Source organism: Pelodiscus sinensis, chromosome 15, assembly GCF_049634645.1.
Source record: "Pelodiscus sinensis isolate JC-2024 chromosome 15, ASM4963464v1, whole genome shotgun sequence".
In the NCBI taxonomy this organism is placed as follows: Eukaryota; Metazoa; Chordata; order Testudines; family Trionychidae; genus Pelodiscus; species Pelodiscus sinensis.
In genome coordinates this window covers 23,684,253-23,709,955 of record NC_134725.1, presented here as the reverse complement: position 1 = coordinate 23,709,955, position 25,703 = coordinate 23,684,253, and the positions used below count along the sequence as shown (strand labels likewise).

General features: G+C 42.2%; 1 protein-coding gene across 6 annotated transcripts in view; it reads left to right on the top strand.

The window, feature by feature from the left end:
- Positions 1 to 25,703, top strand: part of SFSWAP (splicing factor SWAP) — a 144,584-nt gene that overhangs the window by 44,973 nt on the left and 73,908 nt on the right. For 5 of the 6 annotated variants that reach the window (XM_075898417.1, XM_075898416.1, XM_075898414.1 and 2 more), the window contains exons 8-10: positions 2,203 to 2,440; positions 9,272 to 9,403; positions 9,740 to 9,833. In XM_075898417.1, coding sequence (XP_075754532.1) covers positions 2,203 to 2,440; positions 9,272 to 9,403; positions 9,740 to 9,833 — 464 coding nt within the window. The remainder of the gene's footprint in view (positions 1 to 2,202; positions 2,441 to 9,271; positions 9,404 to 9,739; positions 9,834 to 25,703) is intronic. The other variant, XM_075898415.1, reaches the window with a different exon arrangement.

The window sequence follows — 25,703 nt, the reverse complement described above, 5'->3', positions numbered from 1 at the left end:
AACAGGTGTGTTGTGAGCAAGACACAAGAAGTCATTCTTCCACTCTACTCTGTGCTAGTTGGGCCTCAGTTGTAGTACTGTGTACTGCATTTCAAGAAGGGTGTGGAGAAATTGGAGAGGGTCCAGAGAAGAGCAACAAGAATGATTAAGGTCTAGAGAACATGACCTATGAAGGAAGGCTGAAAGAATTGGATTTGTTTAGTTTAGAAAAGAGAAGATTGAGGGGGGGACATGATAGCAGTTTTCAGGTATCTAAAAGGGCATTATAAGGTGGAAGGAGAAACCTTGTTCATCTTGGTTTCTGAGAATCGAACTAGAAGTGGTGGGCTTAAACTGCAGCAAGGGAGGTTTAGGTAGGACATTAGGAAAAAGTTCCTGTCAGGGTAGTCAAACACTGGAATAAATTGCCCAGGGAGGTTGTGGAATCTCCATCTCTGGAGATACTTATGAGAAAGTTAGATAAATGTCTATCAGGGATGGTCTAGACAGTATTTGGTCCTGCCATGAGGGCAGGGGACTGGACTCGATGACCTCTTAAGGTCCCTTCCAGTCCTAGTATCCTATGATTCTATGATTAACCAATAAGCACAGGCTTATTAGTTAACTGTTTAAATGACTACATGCTAACATTTCTAATTAGCATCCAAAACAGTTTAATCCAACTCTGGAAACTCATTTTGATGGCAGTTGTCAGTCTCAAGTCTTTAATTCAAGCCTACCTAGGTGTTTAGTAAATTCATTGCTTTGAGCTTTGGCTTACATTCTCAAGAGTGGGTAGTGACTGGGGAAAAATTTAACTGAGACATTTTAAAGAGTCACAATTTTCAGAAGTCTGGTGCTTAGCATTTCTTAAAAATAAGTCCCTTTCAGTAGCTTTGAGTTTAAACACACAGAAACTGAGGCACTCATAATACTATTTACTCTTAAATTTGTAATTTTCTACAGTTCATTTTTTTCAACTCTCGAAGTAAGCATATTTTAAAATGGCTGGGCTGTTTTTGAGATTTGAGATAAGTTTGATCTCCAGGATTGTACATCTCTGGACTTTGGAACTTGTCTTCTCTACTGCAGAGAAAAATGTACTGGAAATGGGATGAGACAAAACAATTTATTCCACAGCTGAAAATTATGGTGTTCATAACTGAACACCAGTGGCATGTTCAGCTGGTGTTTCATAAATGAGGGATTCGTACATCTATAATTAATAGAATAACACATTAACAGCTGTGAATTTTGTATTTTTTTTTTTTTGTCTCTTGAGGGTGAAATCTTAATTTTGTTGTGCTTGTAGTCCATATGAATTATGCAGGCTTTGCAACTCATGACAGCAAGGCTATAAGCTATTGCTGAGGTACTCTTAATAGACATTCTCCTGTAATGCATGTTCCAGACACAATCAAAAACCCTTTCAAATTTAATGTTTCAGGTTTTGTGCATGCATGCATAGTGTTAAAGCTGATTAATTGGGCAAATTGTTTCTCATTCTACTTGGCTGGGTACAGATTAAATTGTAGCTTTAAGTCCAAACATTTGTAACACAAATATACCTTTAATATTAAAAAGGGGGGAAATTGCTTAACCAGGAAACCTGTATTTTTGGCAATTTATATAAGTTAGTATTTTACATGTCTTGGGTAATCTGAAATGATTCATTTTTCCCTAAAAGTATTAAGAATTAAGTTAACATTGATTAGAACTTTTCTGTATTAAAATTAATTTTACTTTAATAAATTAAAATTATTTATTTTAATGCTCAGATTAATGTTCTGATTTTCTTTCCTCACATTAAATAATCTGATTGTAAGTATAAAATACAAATTATTTTTCCTAATATGTACAGGGCACTCAATTTAAAATGTTAAATTTAGCTAACATTTATAGAGTGTTAACTTTTCTGAAGAAAAATTGCATGTCAGAAAACTTTTCATGTGCCTTTAAGGGTTCACCTCACTGTTCATGCCTGTTCGGTTTCCCATTGGCCTTGTATGTGCTCTGACACCACATTCAATATATTTTGTCTCTTTTAACCTGAATGTGTTGATGTGAACCCTTTTCCTTTTTTTACACCAGAAAAATAGATAAAACATTACTTGATTTGAAATGTGAATCCAAGTGACATTCTATTTTTTATAATTTGTCTTCCCCCCCCCCCCCAAACTTCTGAAGTATTGATCTTAAATAAATGTTTGGGTTTCTTTACAGCAGCAGTGGCTGCCATGTATTACAGTTACTATATGCTACCTGATGGAACCTATTGCCTGGCACCTCCACCCCCAGGAATAGATGTTGCCACCTATTACAGTGCGCTGCCTGCAGGTATGACTGTATCAAGCACTACAGGAGTAACGACAGTACCTCCACCTCCTGGTACTACACCTCCACCTCCTCCAGAAACAGCTGATTCCAGTAGTGGATTGGCATCTACAACGCCTGCAACAAGGTATCATACTTTCATGTCATCATGTATATTTCATATATTCATCTAAAAAAAAAATAATTTTTTAAGCAGCGAAGGTTTATTGTATTTAATTTCTACAAAGTAATGGAATGCCAGAGTTTGGACTCAAGTGTGGTCATGTGTGTGCACACTGTAAATGCATTATAAAGTTCTAGAAAGATAATTATTGCCTCACATAAAATCCATTTAAAATATTAAATGGGTTTCTTTTCCTGCATGAAATTGATCCATATCTGAGGCATGTTTAGTTTAGCTTTTGTTTTGTTTGAAGCACCTTGCATTATATGCACCACTAGTGTATAAACCAATGTAAAATGGTCTGTAACATTTTTATTGATCACTTTTGTTGGGATTGTTTCCAGAGATTCGTCAGTCTGCATCCCTCTAACGTTTTATGTCCATATACTGAATTACTTTCATTATTACGTCTGTATTCATGTACATGTATCACATATAAAGTCATTCTGTTCACACATAGTGTGTGGTGCGGATGACCCTGTGGGGTTGGGGTTCAGTTTGGTACTCAAGGCTGGGGCAGAGGATTAGGATGTGGGGTGTAGACTCTGGCTGCACTGGGGGTACGGGCTCTGGAATGGAGTTAGGCATGAGAGGGGCTGAGTACAGGCTACCCAGAGGAGAGAGGACTACTCCCAGCCCCCTCACTGCAGAAGCTTGGGGCTAGGTGAGAGACACCTCTCCACCATTACTGCAGCTCCAGTGAACACAGCTGGGGGAGCAGCACCTGTCCCTCAACTAGGGTAGGTCCATGCTAGGATTGTAGGGGCCCAAGGAAGAGGGCACCTTTTCCACCCAGTAGCAGCAGCTCTGGGTTGGGAGCCATGACTAGGGGAGGGGTGAGCTTCAGTTCTTCGAGAGATGTCCCTTGAGTGCTCTGCTGTCAAGCCTTAGATCAGAGATTTCAGAGCAGTGTCCCCTGGGTTCCACCGTTCCTCAGTTTCTTCCCTAGTGCCTCCAGTTACAGACGGACTCAGCAGTGCTCCCTAGCTTTTTCGCATCCACGTGATTGTCCCTTTAAAACAATTTTTTTTTCTCTCCCCAGGTTATTGATATTGAGGTTAGTTAGTTTTAAAAAAAACTAGATTAGTATAAGTTTCTCTCCCAGTTAACTACTTCCTGTGGTTACTGACTGATTTCATCTCATCAGAGTTTAAATGCTGCACCTCATGTAAAGAGCCTGTCCCCATATCAGATGGCATTTCACAATGCGTCCACTGCCTCGGAGAGCAGCATATCTCCCAAAAATGCCCTCATTGTGCAAAGTTGAAATCGCAAGTGTGGAAAGACAGAAACCTCTGTTTCAAGCTATTTTTACTTGAAAATTTGCTCAGACCAGTTTCAGACCCGGGCCAACAGCCTGAGAATGATAAACAGCAGGGAACCAAAAAGGCCACCAAAAAGTGAGCCTTCTCATTACCTCAAGGGGCTATGGCATCTAAATGGCCATCTCCCTCATGGCCATTGCTGAGAGCAGCGTTAGCACCGTGCCTCGGCATATATGATGCTCTGGGTGTCTCTGGAGCTGCCGACACAGATAACAAATAGGCATGCACTAAATCATGCTTTGAGGCATCAGGCTTCAAGATGCTTGCCTCGTTAGCTGCAGGACCACCTGTCTCTGATACAGTCTCACTGGCACAGCATAAGAGTGCGGTGCTGACCGTATCAACAGGAGCCTCTGCCTCCACTTCACGTGGTGCTAATGTAGCCTAATGTGGTGCTAGTTTCCCATCACCGAGGCGTGATTCAACGGTTCAGGTAGCATCCTTGCCTCCTACCACGGTATCAACAATGCCAGCTGGGCATTACCCTCAGTGCGGAGACTTGTTAGTCTCATCTACCTTTAACTCACCATTTTTAGACCCTGATCACTTTCTCAGGAAAGATTTTCATCCAAATCTGAAAATGAATTCTCTAGGGGTTTGTCCCCAGAAAATTCTCCTTATACAGATCAGACTGTTTATTCTTCCAGGCCCTACCAAGAATTAGGGAATATGCCTTAATATAATGGTAATCCCTGGATCCCTCCACTGGTAGTTCTGGGACAAATGGCAATACCAAAAGCACCAGTGTGTCTGGAAATGACACTGTTCCCCTTCAAAACAATATTCCCCTTCTAAGCAAATACACAAAGGGGACCCACCTGCATGAGGGAGGAGCCTCTCTGGACCAAAATGACCCCCCTACCCCAGTGGAGGGAGGGTCTATGCCCCCAGCTCCAACCACTTCAGATAATGTTACACATTTGCAAGACCTTTTTAAATGTGTATCTGTAGCCAGGCACCTAGAAGATGACAATATAAGTATCAGCCCTACCTAAGACCTCAATACCCTCCACATGCACATTATAACAGACAGGACCAACACCAGTAGAACAGAGGCAGAATCCAATGATGTCCTTCCTCTATCAATTCCCAACAGTCGCAGCAGTCCAATAAGCAAATTTGAACATCAGGTTGAGTGTCATGAGAACCTCTCACCTATTGCAACACAAGCAAACTTGTTCCATCATTGACTGCTACATTTCTTTACCAACTGGCAATGTATAACTTGTGACAGACGGGTCCTCCTGATAATTGAAAAAGGCTATCTTATTCCCTTTATGTCTCTGCCTTCTTCCCACCCTCCTTCCCAGTCCCTCTTCAGGAACCACTCTTGGGAGAGTCTTATTTCAACAAGAGAGAGAGCACCTTTTGCGCACAGGTGTGATTGAACCAGTCCCCACACAATTTAGGGATGTTAGGGGTTTTACTCCCATTACTTCATGACAGAAAATTTTTGGGGAGGTCGGAGACTCATCTTAGACCTTAGGGCCCTCAATAAATTCATTCGGAAACAAAAATTCAAGATGGTAACACTTGCCACTTTATTACTGGCATTGGGACAGGAAGATTGGTTCTTGTCCCTCAACTTGCAAGATGCATTCTTTCATATTGCTATTCTCCTTGCTCACAGACATTTTCTTAGTTTCGTTGTAGATTCTCAACATTACCAATACAAAATGTTTCCGTTCGGACTCTCTACGGCCCTGAAGGTCTTTTCAAAAGGTTCTAGCAGTTGTCACAGCATATCTGAGAAAACAAAGAGTTATCGTATTTCCTTACCTGGACAACAGCCTTTTCAAGGTGCACTCACACAACAATTCCTGTCATTCTCTATCAATCACAAGATACCTATTCTGACATCTCAGCCTCCAAGTGAATGAAGTCAAATCACATAGAAGTTACAATTTATAGGAATATGCCTCAACTCAACAAGGTCCATCGCACCCACTGCACAGACCATTTCCAAAAAAATTGTGGCCTCAGTAAACACCTTACAATCCAGCCTCCGCACAATGGCACTAGAGTGCCTTCAGTTGTTGCGGCACATGTCAGCATGCAATTTTGTCATCAACAATGCTCGCCTTCACATGAGATGCTTGCAGGACTGGCTGGGAAAGGTTTACAGACCCAATGTCCACCCACTATCCAAATCCCTAGCTTTCCCAATGATAGTATATTGGAGGTTAAACCCACAGAACCTTTGTTCTGGAGTCCCCTTCCACCCACCAGAATCACCCATCTCCATGACAACAGATGAGTCACTTACAGGATGGGGCATCCACCTATGACATCATTCGTGCCAGGGTCTGTGGTCCAGCAGTGACAAGAACTTACATATAAATATCCTGGAACTCCGTGCAGTCAGGAATGCGCGTGTCAAATTCCTCGCGTTCATCACCAACTGTCGTGTCAGACTATACATAGACAACGTTGGAGCAATGTTTTATATAAAGCATCAGGACAGAGCCTGATCTCGAGCACTTTGCACAGAGGCCATAGCACTTTGGGACTGGTACCTGAAATACAACATAAATGCAGTGCACCTTCAGGGCACCCTGAACACAATGACAGACATACTCAGCAAAGCCCTCCCAACCAGACATGAGTGGCAAATGAATCCGCACACATTGGTGGATATCTTTCAACAGTGGGGTTTCATAGATCTGTTTGCCACACAGTCCAACAAGAAATGTCCCCTATTCTGTTTCAGGGTGGGGGCATCGGCAAGGTCTCAATTGGACATGTCTTTCTCATCAGCTGGACATCCCACCTAACGTACGCATTTCCTCTCATACCAGTGTTGAACAGGGTAGTCGGCAAGACAAGGTCTATCTAATACTTATAGCTCCAGCATGGCTATGACCGCCATAGTTTCCCGTTCTAGTGGCAATGTCTCCCACGTTGCTGATCCACCTACCTTACAGCGAGAATCTTCTTCATCTGAGCCCCTGTGCCACCCAACTGAACCTCTACTCACTACACCTGAAGGTGTGGCTTCTGAATGGTTCTCTGAGCTAAAATTGACTCACTCATAGCAAGTATAAATGGTCCTTCTACACAGAGCACTCCTAAGACTTACCTTCAGAAATTGAGAAGATCTTGACATGGTGTGTACACCATCAGGCAGCTCCTTCAGCAGCCACCTTACATACTATCCTCGATTACCTTCTGCACCTTAAACAAATGGGCCTTGCAGTAAGTTCCATTAAAGTTTATCATGTTGCTATTACTGCCTTCCACTCGAAGATAGACAACTCGTCCATATTTGCACATCCACTCACTAAGAGGTTTTTCAAGGGTCTTCAGGCATTTTATCCAGACATCAATCCACCAACAAAACTGTGGGACCTATATTTATTACTGAGTGCTCTAACTTGGCTGCCTTTCAAACCAATAGCCCCTACCTCATTATTACATTTATCCATGAAAACTGTTTTCCTCATAGCCATTACCTCAGCAAGACAGATAGGAGAGATCACAGTTCTAATGGCTGATTCCCCATATGCCACCTTTTTTAAAGACAAGATCACTTTACGTACCCATCTCAAATTCTTCCCCAAGGTATGCTCATTCTTCCACCTCAGACAATACACCTTCGCACCTTCTTCCCCAAATCACATGCCAGTTTCTTTGAGATGAAAATGCACATCCTTGACCTGTGCAAGGTGCTTTCTTTTTACTTGAAACAAACTAAATCTCTTCGAGTATTTCTGAGACTATTTGTGTGGAAAGCAAACCGCAATAAGGGCCAGGCCGTCTCATCACAAAGACTCTTCCGCTGGATCTCATATTGTATCAAGCTCTGTTCCTCACAGACAGAGGTGCCCCCTCTGGGTGGCATAAGGGCACACTTAACTAGAGCCATGGCTACCTCAGTAGCATTCCTCTGCAAAGTACCCATAAGAGACATTTGCGTAGCTGCTACATGGTCCTCTGACAACACATTTGCAAAGCACTGCGCACTTACACTGGGACCTCCAACCTAAAACAGGGAGCACCCACGAGGCGCTCTCTCTCTCTCTCTCTCTCTCTCTCTCTCTCTGTCTCTCTCTGGTTACTCTCCTCAATAGTAACTGACAATCTTCGAGATGAGTTTCCCCAAGGGTACTCCACAACCTCCTTTCCTCCCCTCTACTTTGGGATTTTGGCTTTCTCATGGCATAGTTCCAGGGTAGAGAAGGAACTGAGGAGTGGGGAGAGGGGCCAGGCATGTACGATGCCTGCAACCTAAGAGTATGTGGCTTCAGGTGCCTGCATGTGCGGCCCCAGGGACGCTGCCCTGAAATCTCCAATCTAAAGCTAAGCGGCGGCACACTGACCTAATGTGGACGGGGACCTTCATCTTAAAGAACATCAGTTACTATTGAGATGAGTAACCTCCTCTTCCAATATGGAACTGCCATGGTCAGGGAATAGGGATGTAAAAGAGTAGTCAAGTCAACTACTCATTCATATTTCTCTCCCCTCTCTCCCCTCCATCATGCTCCCTTTATAGCAGAGGCAGCAAAGCGGGAGGGAGCAGGAGCCTGTGTTATGGGGAGCCAACTTAAAAGCCAGTTCCCCCCTCCAGCACCGTCTCCATCATGCAGGGGAGGGAAGGGCATGAGGCAGAGGCACTTTGACTCTGCCTTTTAAATATAGTAAAAGCTGCCAGTGTCTTACTACATTTAAAAGGCAGAGGGGCAGCATGGGACCCTACTTCTAAAACATTTATACTGCAGAGCCGCAGTGGGGTTAGCTTCTGGGGGTGACATAAGCCGGGACTAAGCAGTTTTAGCCTACACCGGGGCTAGGAGCTCACCTCACTGCAGCTCTGCCTTTTAAATGTAGTAGGAGCCTACATTTAAAAGGCAGAGCTGCAATGTCCCAAGGCTGGCTTGAATCGGGATTGCTCAGTCCCGGCTCATGCTGCTCCCGGGAGCTAACCCTGCTATGGCTCTGCAGTTTAAATGTAATAGGAGCTGGGTTCCTGTTGAATCCCTATGGGGAAGACGTGCCTTGCTCCCTGTTGGCCCCATCAAAGAGTAATGGGTGTGGAGGGGCAGAGAACCCTTCCTGCCAACTCCATCACAGAGCTGCTGCATCTGGGAGAGTGGGGGGGGGGCATACCATGCCTCAGCCCCAGCCCCAGCCCCAGCCCCATCACAGAACTGCTGCAGCTGCAGGAAAAAAAGGCACCTCCCTGCCAACCCTGTCTTGGAGGGGAGGGGTTGTTTGTCCATGCAGCTGAGAAGGCATTTAATGCTGCATCAGTGAAATCATTTTTCTGTGAATAGGTGAACCAAACAATTAACTGTGTGTATGGTTCATTGTAATTGAAGTATTAAGAAGTTTCTGCTTGCAAGTATCAGTAGAAGTTCACAACAGACTGAAGAGTGAATGTCTGTATAAAATTTTTGATAAAGCAATAATAATATTGAAATAAATTTGTATCTCCTATGCATAAGTAATGGACTTCTGATGTTTTCAGCACAATTGCTCCAGTGGTTGCCATTATCCCGCCACCCCCAGATATCCAACCTGTTATTGACAAACTGGCTGAATATGTTGCTAGGAATGGAATTAAGTTTGAAACCAGTGTGCGTGCCAAGAATGATCCGAGGTGAGAGTCTTCTCAACTTTAATTTTATATTCATTAAACAAATGAACTGTTTTATTTACAATGCATGCCTTTCTGAAGAAAAATGTTTTAAAGAAAGTATTTGGTAATTTTTTATGTAAAATTCAAGGGACCACTTAAAGTTAATCTTAAAACTCAGAATCCAGAAGCCATGATTCTGAATTGTATGTATTCCTTGAGAATTTAGGCATATGCTACTATATTTTAGAACACCATACATTATGTCTGTAACTAAGGTAGTGAGTTGGTAAATGATTGTTGACATTTACTGTGTTTATATATATTTTTCACAAATTATTTTTCTTTCTCTCTTAACAGGTTTGAGTTCCTGCAACCATGGCATCAGTATAATGCTTACTATGAGTTTAAGAAGCAATTCTTCCTTCAAAAAGAGAGCAGTGACAGCTCTCAGGTATGTTTATGATGGGATAGGTCATGAGGAATCATTTTGTTTTTCTTTTGTATTCTGTGTTCAGAGAGTAACATGTAAACTGATACCTGTAGAAAATGTGGTGTCAGGGGTGGTGTTTGGATGCGTTCTCTTTCATGTAATGTAAATGCAGAAAATGTGTGTCATCAGATTTGCAGCTTTAGTCTAGTATAGCATAATCAAACAAAATGTTTGTGATAACAGTGTGAGAAATGAAACATCCTGAGAAGAATGTGAGAAGTTACTCAACTGCAATGTGGAGATCCAAATCCCAGAGTGAGGCTCTGTTCCTGTGAGAGTTAGGAGCCCTGTAATAGCAGTTACCTCCTCTCCCTAAAGTAGCACTTAGTTTTTGTTATCCATTACCATTAAGAAAAACTTTAACTAAAAATCAGCGTAGTCCGGCTGCTGTCCTGAGTGTTCAGAGTTGAGAAGACATGCTTCTTTCTGTGTCCCACTGAATTCCTGCTTTGGAAGAAAATACAGAATAACACACATGATTGAAGACAGAAGCAAATTGGAAGAGGGCAACACACTTATATTTTTTGTGAATTTCTGATGCTTTTTTGCTAATTAGTAAATTGCCATATAATTAGGTTCAGTATTTTGTTGTCTTGTATCTGCAGCCTGTGAGCACCACAGTGCTTCTAAACAAAACATTGAAATTGCTCTTACAAAACTACTAGTCAAGGATAACATTGCCTGTCAGGCTCCTTCCAAGATGTCTGTAGAGCAATGGCAACAGCAGGAGAACCTTTTCTAAAAGCAGTGATGACATCTATCTATACATATGAATTATGGTGCAGTAATTAAACTGAAAACCCTTTTTAGAGCATTTGACCAAGCATTTTGATCTTGTCTCTTCAACAGTTATCTTTCTCATTAGCTGTCTACAACTGCTACAAAATCTTTCAGAACTTTGTCTTCAGAAATCTTCTAACCCAAAGCTCTTTTTAAAAAGTGACAGTAACTTTGTACATAACTTAGTTATACACATGTAAGGATTACATATATACATTTCTAGTTTAAACTATTTTAGAGAATTTATATTGCAAATTCAAGGGTTTGTGATCTTGGTCTATACAGAGGGCAATATTGCAGGTAGGAAGTACTCTAACACGGTGTTTCTCAAACTATGGGACTCCGAGACATCTCCAGGAGCTCCATGAGGTTGACAAACTGGAAACCTTGATAGGTACAACACATACAATCAGTGGACGGCTGGGGCTCCGCATAAATTTTTACGCATGTAAAGGGCTCCAGAGCCCAAAAAGTTTGAGAACTGCTGCTCTAACAAATTTTCCATTACATAGTGTAGACTTTGAAGGGATAAATGTACTGCGCAGTAGTTTTGGTCTATACAGTTCATTTGGGCGTGTAATTAGTTCATTCACAATTTGAAAGATTCATAGCTAATGGTAAGTGATGGACAGTAATGTATCTTTTTACTAGCAGTTTCCTCCCTTTCATGGATATGTCAAATTCTTAATATAAATCTAATATAGTCCTATTTGGTTTATTACCTAGTGCGGGGCTACTCAACACATGGGCAACATGCAGCCTGGGCCCATTTGTTTGTGGCCTGCGGTGTGGTTTGGGTTTACGCAGGGCTCAACATGCAGCCTGCATGTGGGATCCTTTGAACATAGCCTCCACTGGGAACATGCTCCACAATGTCAAGTCAATATAATTGGCTTCTGTTGATACACGTTTTAGTAATTAAATTCCTACACTGTCATTGCTCATTAAAAGTGCTGTCATATGGCTGGAAATTGGGTGAATATTGCGCTTTTTTAATATCAGAACTGATTTAAATGGGGCCTGCATGTTGTGTAGTCTTGCCTTAATCTTTGTATTCATGCCTGTCAGTGTAAAATAAGCTATTTGCATGTATATGCAACCACATTTAAGTTGTAGCCCTCATCATGTGCTGAGAGTATCACTGTGGCCCTCAGGGCTTCCAAAGTTGAGGAGCCCTGATCTAGTGTATGCTAGTATTTCTAAGACAGATTTTATGTACTCAGGAAAGGGAGATTGAAGCAGTTTTCTAGGTAATGCTACCAGTTGTTTTACTTGGTAGACTTCTATCTTGTGTATTGGATTTCAGCAAAGAATTAAGTGTTTTTTAAAAGAATTTATTTTAAAATAATTCATAGCCTGTTAAAACTACAAGATTTTAGTAGAAACTAATAATTTTTATGTAAAAGTTTCCTTTAGTTAATATCCAACCAGTCTTCATGAAGTATTTACTAGCAAACCAATCGTTTTATATTCTTATTTTAATGCCTAGATTAAGAATTTATTAAAGAAAATTGAGAAAATGATACACCAAAGAAAAGTAATATTAAGGATTGCCCTTCAAGGATGAAGTATTATAACTTTCAGATGTGATTGAGTCTATCTAGGAAGTCAACGGAACTCACTAAAATAAGTTCCCGGAGATTTTGTGTGACTATATGAACATTTTCTTCTGTATAGTTGTGCAGATAATTCCTTTTTCTAAGAGATTAAATCTGTTTGTGCTTTTAGTATTATGGACAGTGATATTATTTGAAAACTTTATTCATATAACCAAATATAAAGCCTTTGATGCCTGCTTCTGCTTAATTTAAATCGATGTTATCATTCACTTCAGCAAATACAGGATTTAAGACCTTGATGCTATTTTGTTATATTGTATTACTCTAAACAGTTTATAGGTTAGTTCATGCTTGGCGAGTGAATAGCTGCAAAGCAAGGATTGGAGAAAACCTCTGAGGACTGAAATATAAAATATGGAATGGGTCCCTCCTTAACATCTAAAATCTTTCAGAAGCAGCCAAACATTATATTAGAAAAGGGTTATTGAAAAAAAAATTCCGTTTTATGTATGTAATTCTTGGGCCCTTAAGTCTTTTATCTTTTTTTTATGGTGAACACTTTAAATAGTTTCATTTATAGGTTGCACCTCTATAAACTAGAATTCTCTGTTCCAGGGTGAGAGTGTCCTAGCATGTTGCAATGGGAGGGGAGAGGGAAAGCCCTGGACAATGTGTGAGGGGGTGCTGGTGCGTGGTTCAGCTGGGCTGCAGGGTGGAGCCAGCAGCAGGGTGTCTAGAACTGGCCTGCCCTGGTCCAGCAAAATCCCTCATCTGGGACCAGGCAGGTCTGAGGTTTCTGGATCAGAGAGGTCCAACCTGTAATATATATTGTTTGCCTTGGCTTGATTCTTGGAGCAGGGTGTAAAGAGAGGAAGCCAGTTCCTTCTTATGGATATGTTGAGCGGCCATTGGTGTTTGTGACGTAAACTGTTAGAATGCATCTCCCAAGCTGCTTTGAGATACTCAAAAGGGATGATACTATTAGAAGTACAAATGGCTTTACGGTCATAAGATTCTGTGCTGTAACCCTATCCAGATTTCTCCTCTTAGCTCCAAGAATCAAGCAAGGATTCACTCAGATAATTCCCCTTTTCTCCTCTCCAACTCTCATTTTCCCTTTTTAGCATTCCAGTAACATTTGTGGGAGTTATCACAAAAACTTGTCAGCAAAGGAGGTTTCAGGTCAGTGATGTTCCAGGATCAGAGAGTCCCAGGGCACTGTGAGAGCTTTGAGGGACTCAGGAGCCTGGCGCGATGCAGGAGGGGAGAGGGACAAGGAGCTCCCTCTTTTACCCACTTCTGGTTGGTAACAACCTCACTTCTCTCTTCAGAGGTATTCAGAGCAAGAACTGGTATTGATGTAGTGTTGCTGGTGCTGGGGAAATAAGTAGTTCAAAGGTACTGACTAGCTTTCCCATGATCTTTGTCAAAGAATGTATTAATACAAATTAATAATTAACTACGAAATATTATATGTTAGAAGTGACATCAGCTTTCATTTTGATCACTGTAAATTGTCTTTAGTGGTATTGTTGGAGGCCCCACAAGGAGCTTGAGACCAAGACTAATACAAAATGAAGTAGGGAAGCCTTTGACATTAATTTTGAAACTTCACCTCCTTTAAAAATATATGAAATAATGCCACTGCCAAAACAAAGACATTCATGGGAAACAATTATTCTTTTAAATCATCCCATATTACTTAGGCAGTGCAAGTAATTTGTATGTGTAATTTGTGGCTTTATATATGTAATTTCACATTTGAGATATTCAGAATTAACTAGGAGTAGCAGAATGATTTAATAATTGTGCCAGCTTTGCCTCCATATTTGTTCATATTTTTTCACTGTTTCAATTTTAATACATTTTAATACTTTGTTTTCTGTGGCTGATGTTCAGATTTACTTTAAATTCAAAAGAAGCAAAAGAAATATTAGATCTGATTTTTACCAGGAAGGTTGTTGATAAATATTGCTGCTAATCAGAGTACTCTTTTTGAAATGGCGGGAAAAGTTCCAGCTCCAACATATTACAGTAATTTTGGCCGGAGGTTTTTTTCTATTCTATTCTATTCTATTCTATTCTATTCTATTCTATTCTATATTTTACATAACATTACTTTAGTCAGTCTTCCAGTAATTTTGCATAGATAATTCCCAACATATAGCTTATTTCTTAATTATGCAAAATTGTTGGTAATTTGATTTATAGCATGGATCTAATATATATATTTATTGAAGAGGACTGAAGGGAATGGATTTTAGGTAATACCTTACAGTGAATACATGCAACTCTAATTTCTGTTCTGTTAAATCAGTGAAGAGTTTATACTTTGTAGTCATTTTACTTGATTAAATGTTAGAAAGTAGCTATAGTATTCAACTGCAGGTTTTCCCTAGTTGAGGGGAAATCTTATGAAACGTACAGGCAGTCCCCGGCTTACGTACAAGATAGGGACTGTAGGTTTGTTCTTAAGTTGAATCTGTATGCAAGTCGGAACTGGCGTCCAGATTCAGCCGCTGCTGAAACTGATCAGTTTCAACAGCAGCTGAATCTGGACGCCACTTCTGACTTACATACAGATTCAACTTAAGAACCCCAGGCATCCCCAAGTCAGCTGCTGCTGAAACTGATCAGCGGCTGATTCCAGGAAGCCCGGGGCAGGGGCTTCCTGTAGTCAGCCACTGGTCAGTTTCAACAGCGGCTGACTTGGGGACGCCTGGGGCAGAGCAGCAGCACCCAAGCTGCTCTGCCCCAGGCGTCCTGATTCAGCCGCTGCTGAATCTGACCAGCAGTGGCTGAATCAGGACGCCTGGGGCAGAACAGCTGGGGTGCTGCCGGGTTGGTCCAGTAGCGCCCAGAGTGGCTCTACGGGACCAACTGGCAGCGCCCCAGCTGCTGTACCATAGGTGTCCGGAGCAAAGCCATGGAGCACAGGGGCAGCGGGACAGCCCAGATGCACCGTGGCTGTCCTGCTGCCCTCGGGCTCCGTGGCTTTGCTCTGCTTTGCCCTCCGTCCCCCTGGTCTGCAGACCAGGGGGATGGGGGGGCAAAGCAGAGCCAAGCCGCGGAGGACGCGGCCAGCTGACCGCGCGCTCCGCGGCTTGGCTCTGCTTTGCTCTGCTTCGCCCCCCCCCCCCCCGTCCCCCTGGTCTGCAGACCAGGGGGACGGGGATGGGGGGGGGGGGCGAAGCAGAGCCAAGCCGCGGAGCTCCCGGCCAGCTGACAGCCCAGACGCGTCTGGGCTGTCAGCTGACCGCGCGCTCCGTGGCTTGGCTCTGCTTTGCCCGCCCCCCCCCCCCCCCCCAAGGGGACCAAGGGGATGGGGGGGGGGAACCGGGCAAAGCAGAGCCAAGCCGCGGAACGCGTGGGCAGCGGACAGCCCTGTCCGCTGCCCACGTGTTCCGTCGCTTTGCTTCCTCTCCCTGGTCTGCTGGAGACCAGGGAGAGGAACGGCCCCGTTCGTAACTGCGGATCCGACATAAGTCGGATCCACGTAACTCGGGGACTGCCTGTATATCCATTGTCTTTCAAAGACACAACATAAAACTTTTTTTCTCTCCAGTATTATTGGCTTTATATTAAAAAGTTCCCCTCACTCAAAAATGTTTCCTGCTCAGAAAGGTTATGTGAAATTTTCTTATGTAATTTGTCCTGTGTTCTTTTATTATATAGTAAACCACACAGTAGAATGAGAAGGTAAAGAAAGAGGCAACATAGTGTTGTAGTGGAACACAGACTTAATATGAAATGTTCTTGACCATCTTGCAAAAGCAGCAGTTAATGAAAGTTGTGTTAATTTGCTATAGTTGAACTCCTGTATTCAGAGGATACAGGGCTTTTACCTGTCATTCTGAGAAACCAAATACAGGCAGTCCCCGGGTTACATGGATCCGACTTACATCGGATCCCTGCTTACAAACGGGGTGAGGCAACCCCGCACTAGCTGCTTCCCCCCAGCAGACCAGGGAGACGCGAAGCTAGCGCCCCTCCCCAGCAGACCAGGGAGATGCGGAGCGGCTTTTCTCAGCAGACACCTCAGCTTGAGAATAAAGGCCTGAGGGAAGTGAGGTGTGGGAGAATAAAACTGAGCTCTGGAGAAATGTTTGGCTAGAGTTTCCCCTACAATATGTACCATTTCCGACTTACATACAAATTCAACTTAAGAACAAACCTACAGTCCCTATCTTGTATGTAACCCGGGGACTGCCTGTACATGTGTTAACAAAGTAAAGAGCGACATTTGTAGTTATGTATTTTTGGGGGCGTTGAAGGGTTCTTCCATTTTTTTAGTTTCTAGGGTAGCTGCTCTGGAAGTGGTGAAGAAAAATATATTGACCCAGTTTCTCTCACTAGTTATTGCAGAGACAAGTGAATGATAAATACTTAGTATTTCATTCAAAGTGTGGGCAAAAGTAAATTGCTGTTTAACAAAATTTACGTTTATGTTGCTTTTAAAAGTGATACATTATGAATACTAGACCTGCCTGTTTGGCTTAATAAGTTTTTAAAATAGTTTGGATATTCTTTGGGAAAAAATAAAATATATTTTTACTTGCAAATGAGAATATCACTAGTCATGACAGCACGAGTTTATATGGATTCCAAAATTTATTCAGCTATCTTTTGGACAGTGCTACAACTCTTTTTATCATTTTTTTAAATCAATGAATATAAAATTGTTGAGCTTTCTTTGCTAATGTTTATCTTTCAGTAGTTAAATGTGAAAACCTTAAATGCTTTTTTATTTAAATGATTTAAAATGGTACAAATAACTTTCTTAGTCAACTTAAATAGTTTTTAGGTTTGTCTTTACCGTCCTTTAGAACAGGAATTAACAAGGATGGGCTTAAGAATCAAATGTGTAACAGTTCTAAAATGTAGACAACCTTATCTTAAATCTATCCACTTGGCATAAAAATGGTCATACAGGGTCTGGTCAGAGGTCCATCTAGTCCAGTTTCCTGTCTGACAGGTGCCCCAGAGGGAATGAACAGTATAGGCAATCATCCATTCCCTGTTGCCCATTCCCAGCCCTTGGCAAACAGAAGCTAGGGACATAATTCCTGCCTATCCTGGCTAATAGGCATTGATGGACCTGTCCTCCATAAGATGACTGTAGTGCCAGCTCAGTCTCAGGATGGTGCATCTGATTCCAATCATTGTCAGTGGATAAATAAATTAAATAGCTGTTAGTCTGCAAAATTCACCAGGGGCAAGTAATTGGAAACAAAATGGATAATTGACGTTTCTCCTACATCTGTGTTTTTTGGAATTTTTAAACAAAAACTGAATACATGAGCAAAGAATGAATTCAGGCTTTTTTTGTCCCTATATTAAGTAATGCAGCAACAATCTCTTGATTTGATGAGAGTTTGAGGTAAAAGGATTGGTCTAGTTCAGAGAGTTTCAAACTTTTTTTTTCTTGCCACCTAGTTGAAGAAAATTGTTGATGTTTATGACCCATCATAATTGTATTGCTTGACTAGAGTGTAGGCTTGGGCACGGGGCAGGAATGAGGAACCTGGGGTGCAGGAGGGAACTCCGGATTGCAGGGGCTCAGGACTGGGGCAGGAGATTAGTGCTTGTGGTTGTGCTGTAGCGGCACCTGGTCAACAGTACAGTAGGAGTGCTAAGGCAGGCTTCCTATCTCTCCTGGCACTGTGGACTGTTGTGCCCTGCAAGTGGCCAGCAGCATATCTTGTCTCCTAGGTGGAGGCACACAAGCAGCTCTGCTTACTTCTATTGCCTGCAGGCAGAGCCCTGGCCCCAGCTCTCATTGGCTAAGAATTGGCCAGTGAAAGTGTAAAGCCAGTGCTCAGGGTGAAAGCAGTGCACGAGCCCCGTGCCACCCTCACCTATGAGCCATCCTGCTGCTGGCCACTTCCAGGATGCAGTGTGGTCCGCAGTACCAGGATAAGTAGGAAGCCTGCCTTAGTATGCTCACTAGTCACCAGGCCACCTTACAGCAAGGTAATCCAAGGATTGACATGGTGCATTTCAATGCTGGGTCACGACTCATAGTTTGAAAATTACTGGTCTAGTTCTTTGGAATATGGAAACCAAGCATTTGCCTGTCAAGTATGGGATTCACTTAGGTCCTGCTCCGCAAACACTCATGTACTTTCTTATATTGTGTGGATGAACTAAATTCAGTGGAATGATAGTGATGCCAAAATGGATATAGGAGGTCCCCGAGATGTGACTGCCTGAGTTCCAACCCCCACACTTACAACCATTTTTGTAAATGCAGAAGTGACTGGATCCCCCCAATTTATGTCCTCGGCCCACATTTATGATGGTGCACGGTGCCTACCGTAAATGCAGGTTCAAGTTATAACGCCCCGACTTGTGACGTTTCCTTCGGAACCAATTGCATCGCAAGTCGGGGGCCTCCTATACTTAAAGCCAGTTACTAAGAACTAGGAGTTAAAACTCATGTGCATACTGAAGAGAAGACGTTTCTGTTTAGCACAGTGAGAAAGGGGAAGAATCTTCCGAAGCACTCCAAAGCTGAGAAGAGCAGAGTCTTGGAAAGTTTCCACAGGGCCTGTTAGCATTAACATTTAAAATTACCTTTGCTCTTAAATTTTCTAAAGGCCATTTGTATTTCAATTCCTTGAGACAATCAATTTTATCTCAGAATAGCTGTCTTTTCTGAATAAATTCTATTTCATGGGCAGGCATTCTTAACATATAATCCAAGGTTATATTTCTGGTTAAGTTTTTTTATTCTTGAAACAGGTATAAAGTTACTTACATCTGATTTAGCTCATGGAGCTGCATGCCACAAACCAACTTAATTTCTAATGATGTCACTAACTGTATCAGATAAGAGAGAAACTGAATTTGCAGATCTTTTGTTTCTGAAATGTCATTCGGAAGGCAAAGGATTTTTATCTTTTCGCTCTTTTTATATTTAGAAAATAATGGTAATACAGTGCTATTTTATGGCACTCTGAAATGTTATGTTCAGCTTTTATAATATTAATGTAAACTAGCTTCAAGAAAATACTTCCCTAATTTTCTGGAGACTTCACACTTTTACTTGGGAAGAAAATCTTATAATTAATGAAATTAGGTAAACTAGTACTTCATGAAGAATAGCTGGATTAGAACAGAAATCAGCCTATTTAAATACTAAGTTTTGGAACATATGAACAGAATCTGTTACTGCATATCTGTTGTTAAATTGCTATAATACATTTAAATTTAAGAAACCTGATGAGAATATGTTCAGTTAAATTCAGTTTTGTTGAAATTCATTATTTCATCTAAGTTGAGATTTATTAGTTGTGATTTTCATAGGGAAGCTTTTTTGGTTCAGGACTCTAATGACTTCTAGAGAGAGATAATCAAAAAGGTTATATTCTTTTGTATGTAGTCCATATAGGTCCTCCACTTTAAGGACACATGCATCCCTTGCATTTTTGATTGAAGTCTTTGGGTAGTAGTGTCCCTTCTTCCTGTGCCAAGTGATTCATATTATAAATATGTAGGATTGTATAGACAAACCACATAGTGGTTTCTTCTCCGCTGCTCCATCCTGACAGCTTCATGTTTACTTAAAATAATTTAGGTAGCTGCATATAGTTTAGTTTCAGATTGTCATTTTCCTTTTGTGTTTCATCATTTGAGGGTTTATTTTGGACTTTTTGTCAACTGGGATTCACAGACTTTAAAAGTTGTCTTTCCTGTGGGAAAGTTATCCCAGTTGGAAGTGGACACTCTCAGGTCTTCAGTGTTTGAGAGATCCCTTATATGGGCAAAATATAAGATCTCATGAGATCAAGGAAATAAAATTTAAGCTCTTAATAACAAATCAAGCTCTAAGACCAGTTTGTAACCCTGGATCCAAGATTTTTCCTGCAAGTTAGTTTCTGAGCAAACTTTATTTACCTCTGGATTCTCTGGTCACTGAGAGCTGGGAGAGGTAGCCGGAAGCGGGTTTGAGTGTGATCATACAGAAGAAGTCCTTTCCCTCCCTGGCCAAGCCAGGAATAGCATCTACGGCCTCTTGGCTGGGACACTTCCAAAAGCACAGGGGATATCAAACCCAGCACCACCTCTGGCTCTAAAAAACTGCACAATTGCTGCTATCAGAGTTCAGCTCTGAAGGCAGTGCAGATGTGAGGGTGACACTCTTGCAACCCCCTCACCCTCACCACCAAAAGCCATAATGGGTCAGACCAAAGATCCATCTAGTTCAGTATCCTGTCTTCTCTCAGTGGCCAATGCTAGGTGCCCTCAGAGGGAGTGAATAAAACAGGTAATCATCAAGTGATCCCACCCCTTTTGCCCATTCCCAGCTTCTGAAAAACAGAGGTCAAGGACACCATTTCTACCCATCCTAGCTAATAGTCATTAATGGAGCTATCCTCCATAAATTTATGAATCCCGTCAAAGTCCTGGCCTTCACAACATCCTCTGGCAAGGAGTTCCACAGATTGACTATGTGTTGTGTGAAGCAGTACTTCCTTCTGTATGTTTTAAATGTGCTACCTGTTAATTTCATTTGATGACCACTAGTTCTTATGGGAACAAGTAAATAACTTCTTTCTTTACTGATTTCTCCACATCAGTCATGATTTTATAGACCTTTATCATATCTACCATTAATCTCCTCTTTTCTAAGATGAAGAGTCCCAGTCTTTTTAATCTCTCTTCATATGGCAGCTGTTCCAAACCTCTAATAATTTTTGTTGCCCTTTTCTGAACTTTTTCCAATGCTAAGATACCTTTTTTGAAATGAAGCAACCATATCTGCACACAGTATTCAAGATGTAGAGTACCATGGATTTATAAAGAGGCAATAAAATATTATGTGTTTTATTCTTATCCTTTTTAATCATTCCTAATATTCTGTTTGCTGTTTTTGACTGCTGCTGCACATTGAGTGGATGTTTGAGAGCTATCCACAATGACTTTAAGCTCTCTCTGCTGAGTAGCTAATTTAGTCCCCATCATTTTGTACTTACAGATGGGATTATGTTTTCCAATATGCATTACAGGCAGTCCCTGACTTACACGGATCCGACTTACGAACGGGGCTTTCTCGCCCTGGAGCTCGCAGGCAGCGGGACCGCCCAGAGCGCAGCAGTCCCACCACCTCGACCTCCTGGGCGAGAAAAGATGCTCCGGGTGCCCCTGGTCTGCTGAGGACCATCTCCAGCAGACCAGGGACACCTGGAGCAAAGCCGGGGAGGCGGAGGGGTCCCGCGCCTCTGAGGCTTTGCCAGAGCAAAGCCTCAGAGGCACGGCACCCTGCCGCCGCTGCGGCTTTGCTCCCCGTGTCCCTGGTCTGCTGGGGGGGAGGGGCACAGCTAGTGCGCCCCCCCACCCCCCAGCAGACCAGGCTTTTGTTGTGGACCCTGGGGTAGAGCAGCTGGGGTGCTGCCGGGTTGGTCCTGCAGGGACCTACCTGGCAGCCCAGCTGTTCTGTCCCAGGCTCGAGATTCAGCCACTGTTGAAACTGATCAGTGGCTGATTCCAGGAAGCTGGGGGCAGAGCAATTCTGCCTCCAGCTTCCTGTAGTCAGCCCCTGGTCAGTTTCAGCAGCAGCGGCTGAATCTGGAGCCAGTTCTGACTTACTTACAAATTCAACTTAAGAACAAACCTATAGTCCCTATCTTGTACGTAACCCGGGGACTGCCTGTACTTTGCATTTATCAACGTTAAAATTCATTTGCCATTTTGTTGCCCAGTCTCCTAGTTTTGTCAGACACTAGCAGACTTTAGCTCAAGGATGAGCAATAATTTTTTATAAGGGCCACTCCAAGATTTTGGTAAGTGGTCTAGAGACTCACTTTTTTTATGGAGGGCTGTTGGGTCCAGAAGAGTGCTCATGGTAAGGGGCTAGGGTGCAGAAGAAGGTGTGGGGTTTGAAGGGAGTTTCGATAAAGGAAGGAGTTGTGGCTGGTTGTAGGATTTGATTGAGGGTATGGGCGCAGGAGAGGATACTGGCTCGGAGGAAGGGTGGAAAATCTGGCAAATGGGAACCGAGAGATTTTTCTGAGAACTAGGGCAGTATGCTGAAACTTCTCTCTCCCTTCTTCCTCCACACAGTGCAGAGAGCCACAGGGAGCAGCTAGCCTCTTCGATCAGTGCTTCTTTATGCCACAGGGTCAGGCATGGGCTGAATCAAAAGGTTTGGCGGGCTGCATCTTGCCCGCCCCTGCTCCAGCTACATCACCTCCTACTTGTAAACATGCTGCTGAAAAACAGCTTGTCAACTGGGGATTCAGAGTTTTATTTTCAAATCCAACATCATATTCCCTGGTAGTGGCTATAATTCAGTGATCGTAGTAGATAACACAATAGTAAGTGTACCCCTAATCTCAGAAATCTGCTTGATTTCTTTGATTGTAAGAGTTATTCCTCCCCTGCATTACAGTTCAGTACAGTGAATCAAGTGCTTAACAACTTTATTGAACTTTTACTAGAGAGTCTTCATAAACAATTGAATATCATCATTAATGAAGTGCATCTCAGCAAAAACACTGTTTCAGATCTCCTTAGTTGTAGAACTATACCACAGCTTAGTCCTTTTCCACTAATCATGTAACAAGCATGTTGTCTTCATGTGTCCATGTTCATTAAGGAGGTACAGAATACTATAGAGGGCCTTCCTTTTTATGATTGCTAGTTTTCAGAATGTGAAGATAGCTCACTTGACACCTTGAAAGATTGAGAGCCATACTTTGATACCCTGAACTTTTTATATCTCTAAATAACAGAAAATGTAGCATGTCTCAAATAGCACAGAGATCTCAGACTGCTTTGCTTTCCTAATTTCCCTAGACCACCTGAACCACCGGCTAAGATACAAGGTATTCAAAAAAGCCAGCTCTTTCCACCACCAATTCTTTTGAGCCACCTGTGTTGTCTAAATGTTTGTCATTTAACAGTTTGGTTGAGAATCTGAACCTTCTACTTGACAGTATTCTTAAATCTTCCCTTTGGGCATTTTCCCATTTTCAATCTGCATCAGAAGAACAAACATTTGATATATGGCTACTACAGATCATAACATCTAGTTATTCTGTTTGCCCTCCATTCCTTCCTCTCGTTCCCTCTTCCCTGTCCCTTTTCAGGGACTCCTCTCAGGATCAGTTGCTTCCCTTCTAAGATTTCTTTCTGTTTTTTTTCCACTAATCAGAGCCACATCTGTCAAGGTCTTGACAATGTGACCTGTATGTTCTTAGTCAGTCATCATCCTCATCATCTGTCTCCTTCTCTCAAACTGTTCCATAGCTAACCAGATAACCATTTCAGTTTCTCACCTTGTGTAAATAGAACACCATGACTAATGATCTCAGCAAGAGCTTATCCCAAAGTTTTGAATTCAGAGTGGATTCACAATTCCTCAAAATATTTCTAACCATGGGATTTCTGGTAGTGGGCCTTTTTACCATCACAGCTGGTGCAGATTTCAAGAAATTCTGCTTGAGAGGTGATTTTGATCCTTAATCACTAGGATGAAGAGCCACATCTTTATGCTTTTCCACAAACACTCTTGCTCTTGACAGTTCTCAACAAGATCAAACAAAACTAGTGATATAAATGTAGCCGTGTTAGTCTGGGGTAGCTGAAGCAAAATGCAGGACAATGTAGCACTTTAAAGACTAACAAGACTAGGACATTTTGATTGCACTGACAGCTGAGACAGGTTTGGTATCCTTAACTAGTTTGTGTTGCTTCTCATCCAACATTGAGACTTCCAATCAGTTGCCACCTGTTAGAATACTCTCATGCCCTTCATTCAAGTTTGGATGCTTTGTGATTCCAAGTGTGGCTCCTAAGATGATTCTTGGTAACATATTGCCCATTCAACAGAGGTACCGCAGGTCTCTTACAATATATGTCAACAACTTATGCAAAACAATTTTCCACTTTGTATTTCACTTTGGCACTCCATGGCCTGATATACTCTAGCCGTTACTTAAGTATGGCTTATCTTTCAGAGAAAAGAGATGAAAAAATCCTGGCTACATAAGTTTAATCCTAGTGTTGACAATGCCACATTGACAGGAGAATTCTTTCGTCGACTTAGCTATCACGGCTTGAGGATGTGAATTATCTATATATCCCTCCCCAGAGTGTATTATTTACATATCCCTCTCCAGAGTGTAGATATTGTCTGCAGTGGCGGGCTACAGTGGAAAAGCTGTACTGCAGCATTTTAGGTGTAGATATACCCTGAATACCTTTCCTGTCTTGAAGAAGAATTCTCTGTAAGCTTAAAAGTGTGTCTCTTTCAACAACAGAAATTGATTCCATAAAAGATACATTGTCTTTCTAACCTTTTATTTCATGATGTCTTTTTCCTGAAATCATGTCAAACTAAGCAGGAAGCTGTCTTATGTACCTTGGATATCAGAAGGGCACTCCTTTTTCTTTTTATTTTCATTGTGAAAAGGAGGGATGTACGCAACTATTCACTTCCCACCGTCCTCCCCACTGCATCTATCAGAGTGAGACAGCAACGGAGGGGCCTGGTGTTAGGGGGAGCCAACTTAACGGGATGCAGAGGGCAGCAGGGAAATTGTGCGAGTGGGGATTGAAACAGTCTCACTCATGTGGGTCCTGATTGCTGCTCCTCTCCCGTTGAAATGTACAAGAGCCGCCTGCAGGTTCCTGCTGTCCACCCACTGCTCCTGTGCATTTCAAAGGGAGATAGGCAACAGGAACCCACTTCATCTCTCCCTTTGAAATGTACTGGAGCTTTTATAAATTTCAAAGGCAGAGGTGCCACAGAAGAGCGAGCTGCCCCCCTTCTCGACTAATTGAGTCTCTGATGGAAATTCCATCCAGGACTCGATTAACTGATTAATCATAATTTAACATCCCTAGGGGAAAGAGCCAAATGATCTAGTCTCCACCTGTAGACTTTAATATTGCGATGTTATGAGACTGTCAGCATCATCTCTTTCTGAAGTGCTGTCTCATTTTGAGACCTCAGTCTGTATTCATATCAGCTGGGATTTCAATCCATGCACTGTGCTTTTGATCAGATTCTGCAGTGGGAAATGCAGTTCTGTATTAGACTCTTCACAGAAGTTTGTTCCTTTCTCTTGGGATCTTAATTTCCTGAATGGAGTACCTTTAGGGAAAGTACCCCACTCAAAGAAAATGTGATTACTTGCCGTGTGCACTAACTTGAATTTGAGAGTGTACACATGAGTGCTTCACTACTCGCTCACTTCTTTATTTCCTCCATGGGACTTCATAGTAGAGCAGATACAGAAGGGTGGTTCGCCTGCGCAGCCCTATACTTCCTCAGTAGGTGGTAGGTGGATGTAAGCCCTCGTGTGGACTGAATGGACACTTCTATTGAAAATCTCCAGTTGAAGGCACATGCTTGTGCATGCCATAAGTGAAACCCCCTCAGACAGACAGACACATTGAAGAACATCAGTTACTGCATAAGATGAGTAACTGCTTCCTTTTTTTATTGAAAAATGTTCTGACATAATTCTGTTCACCAAAGCTT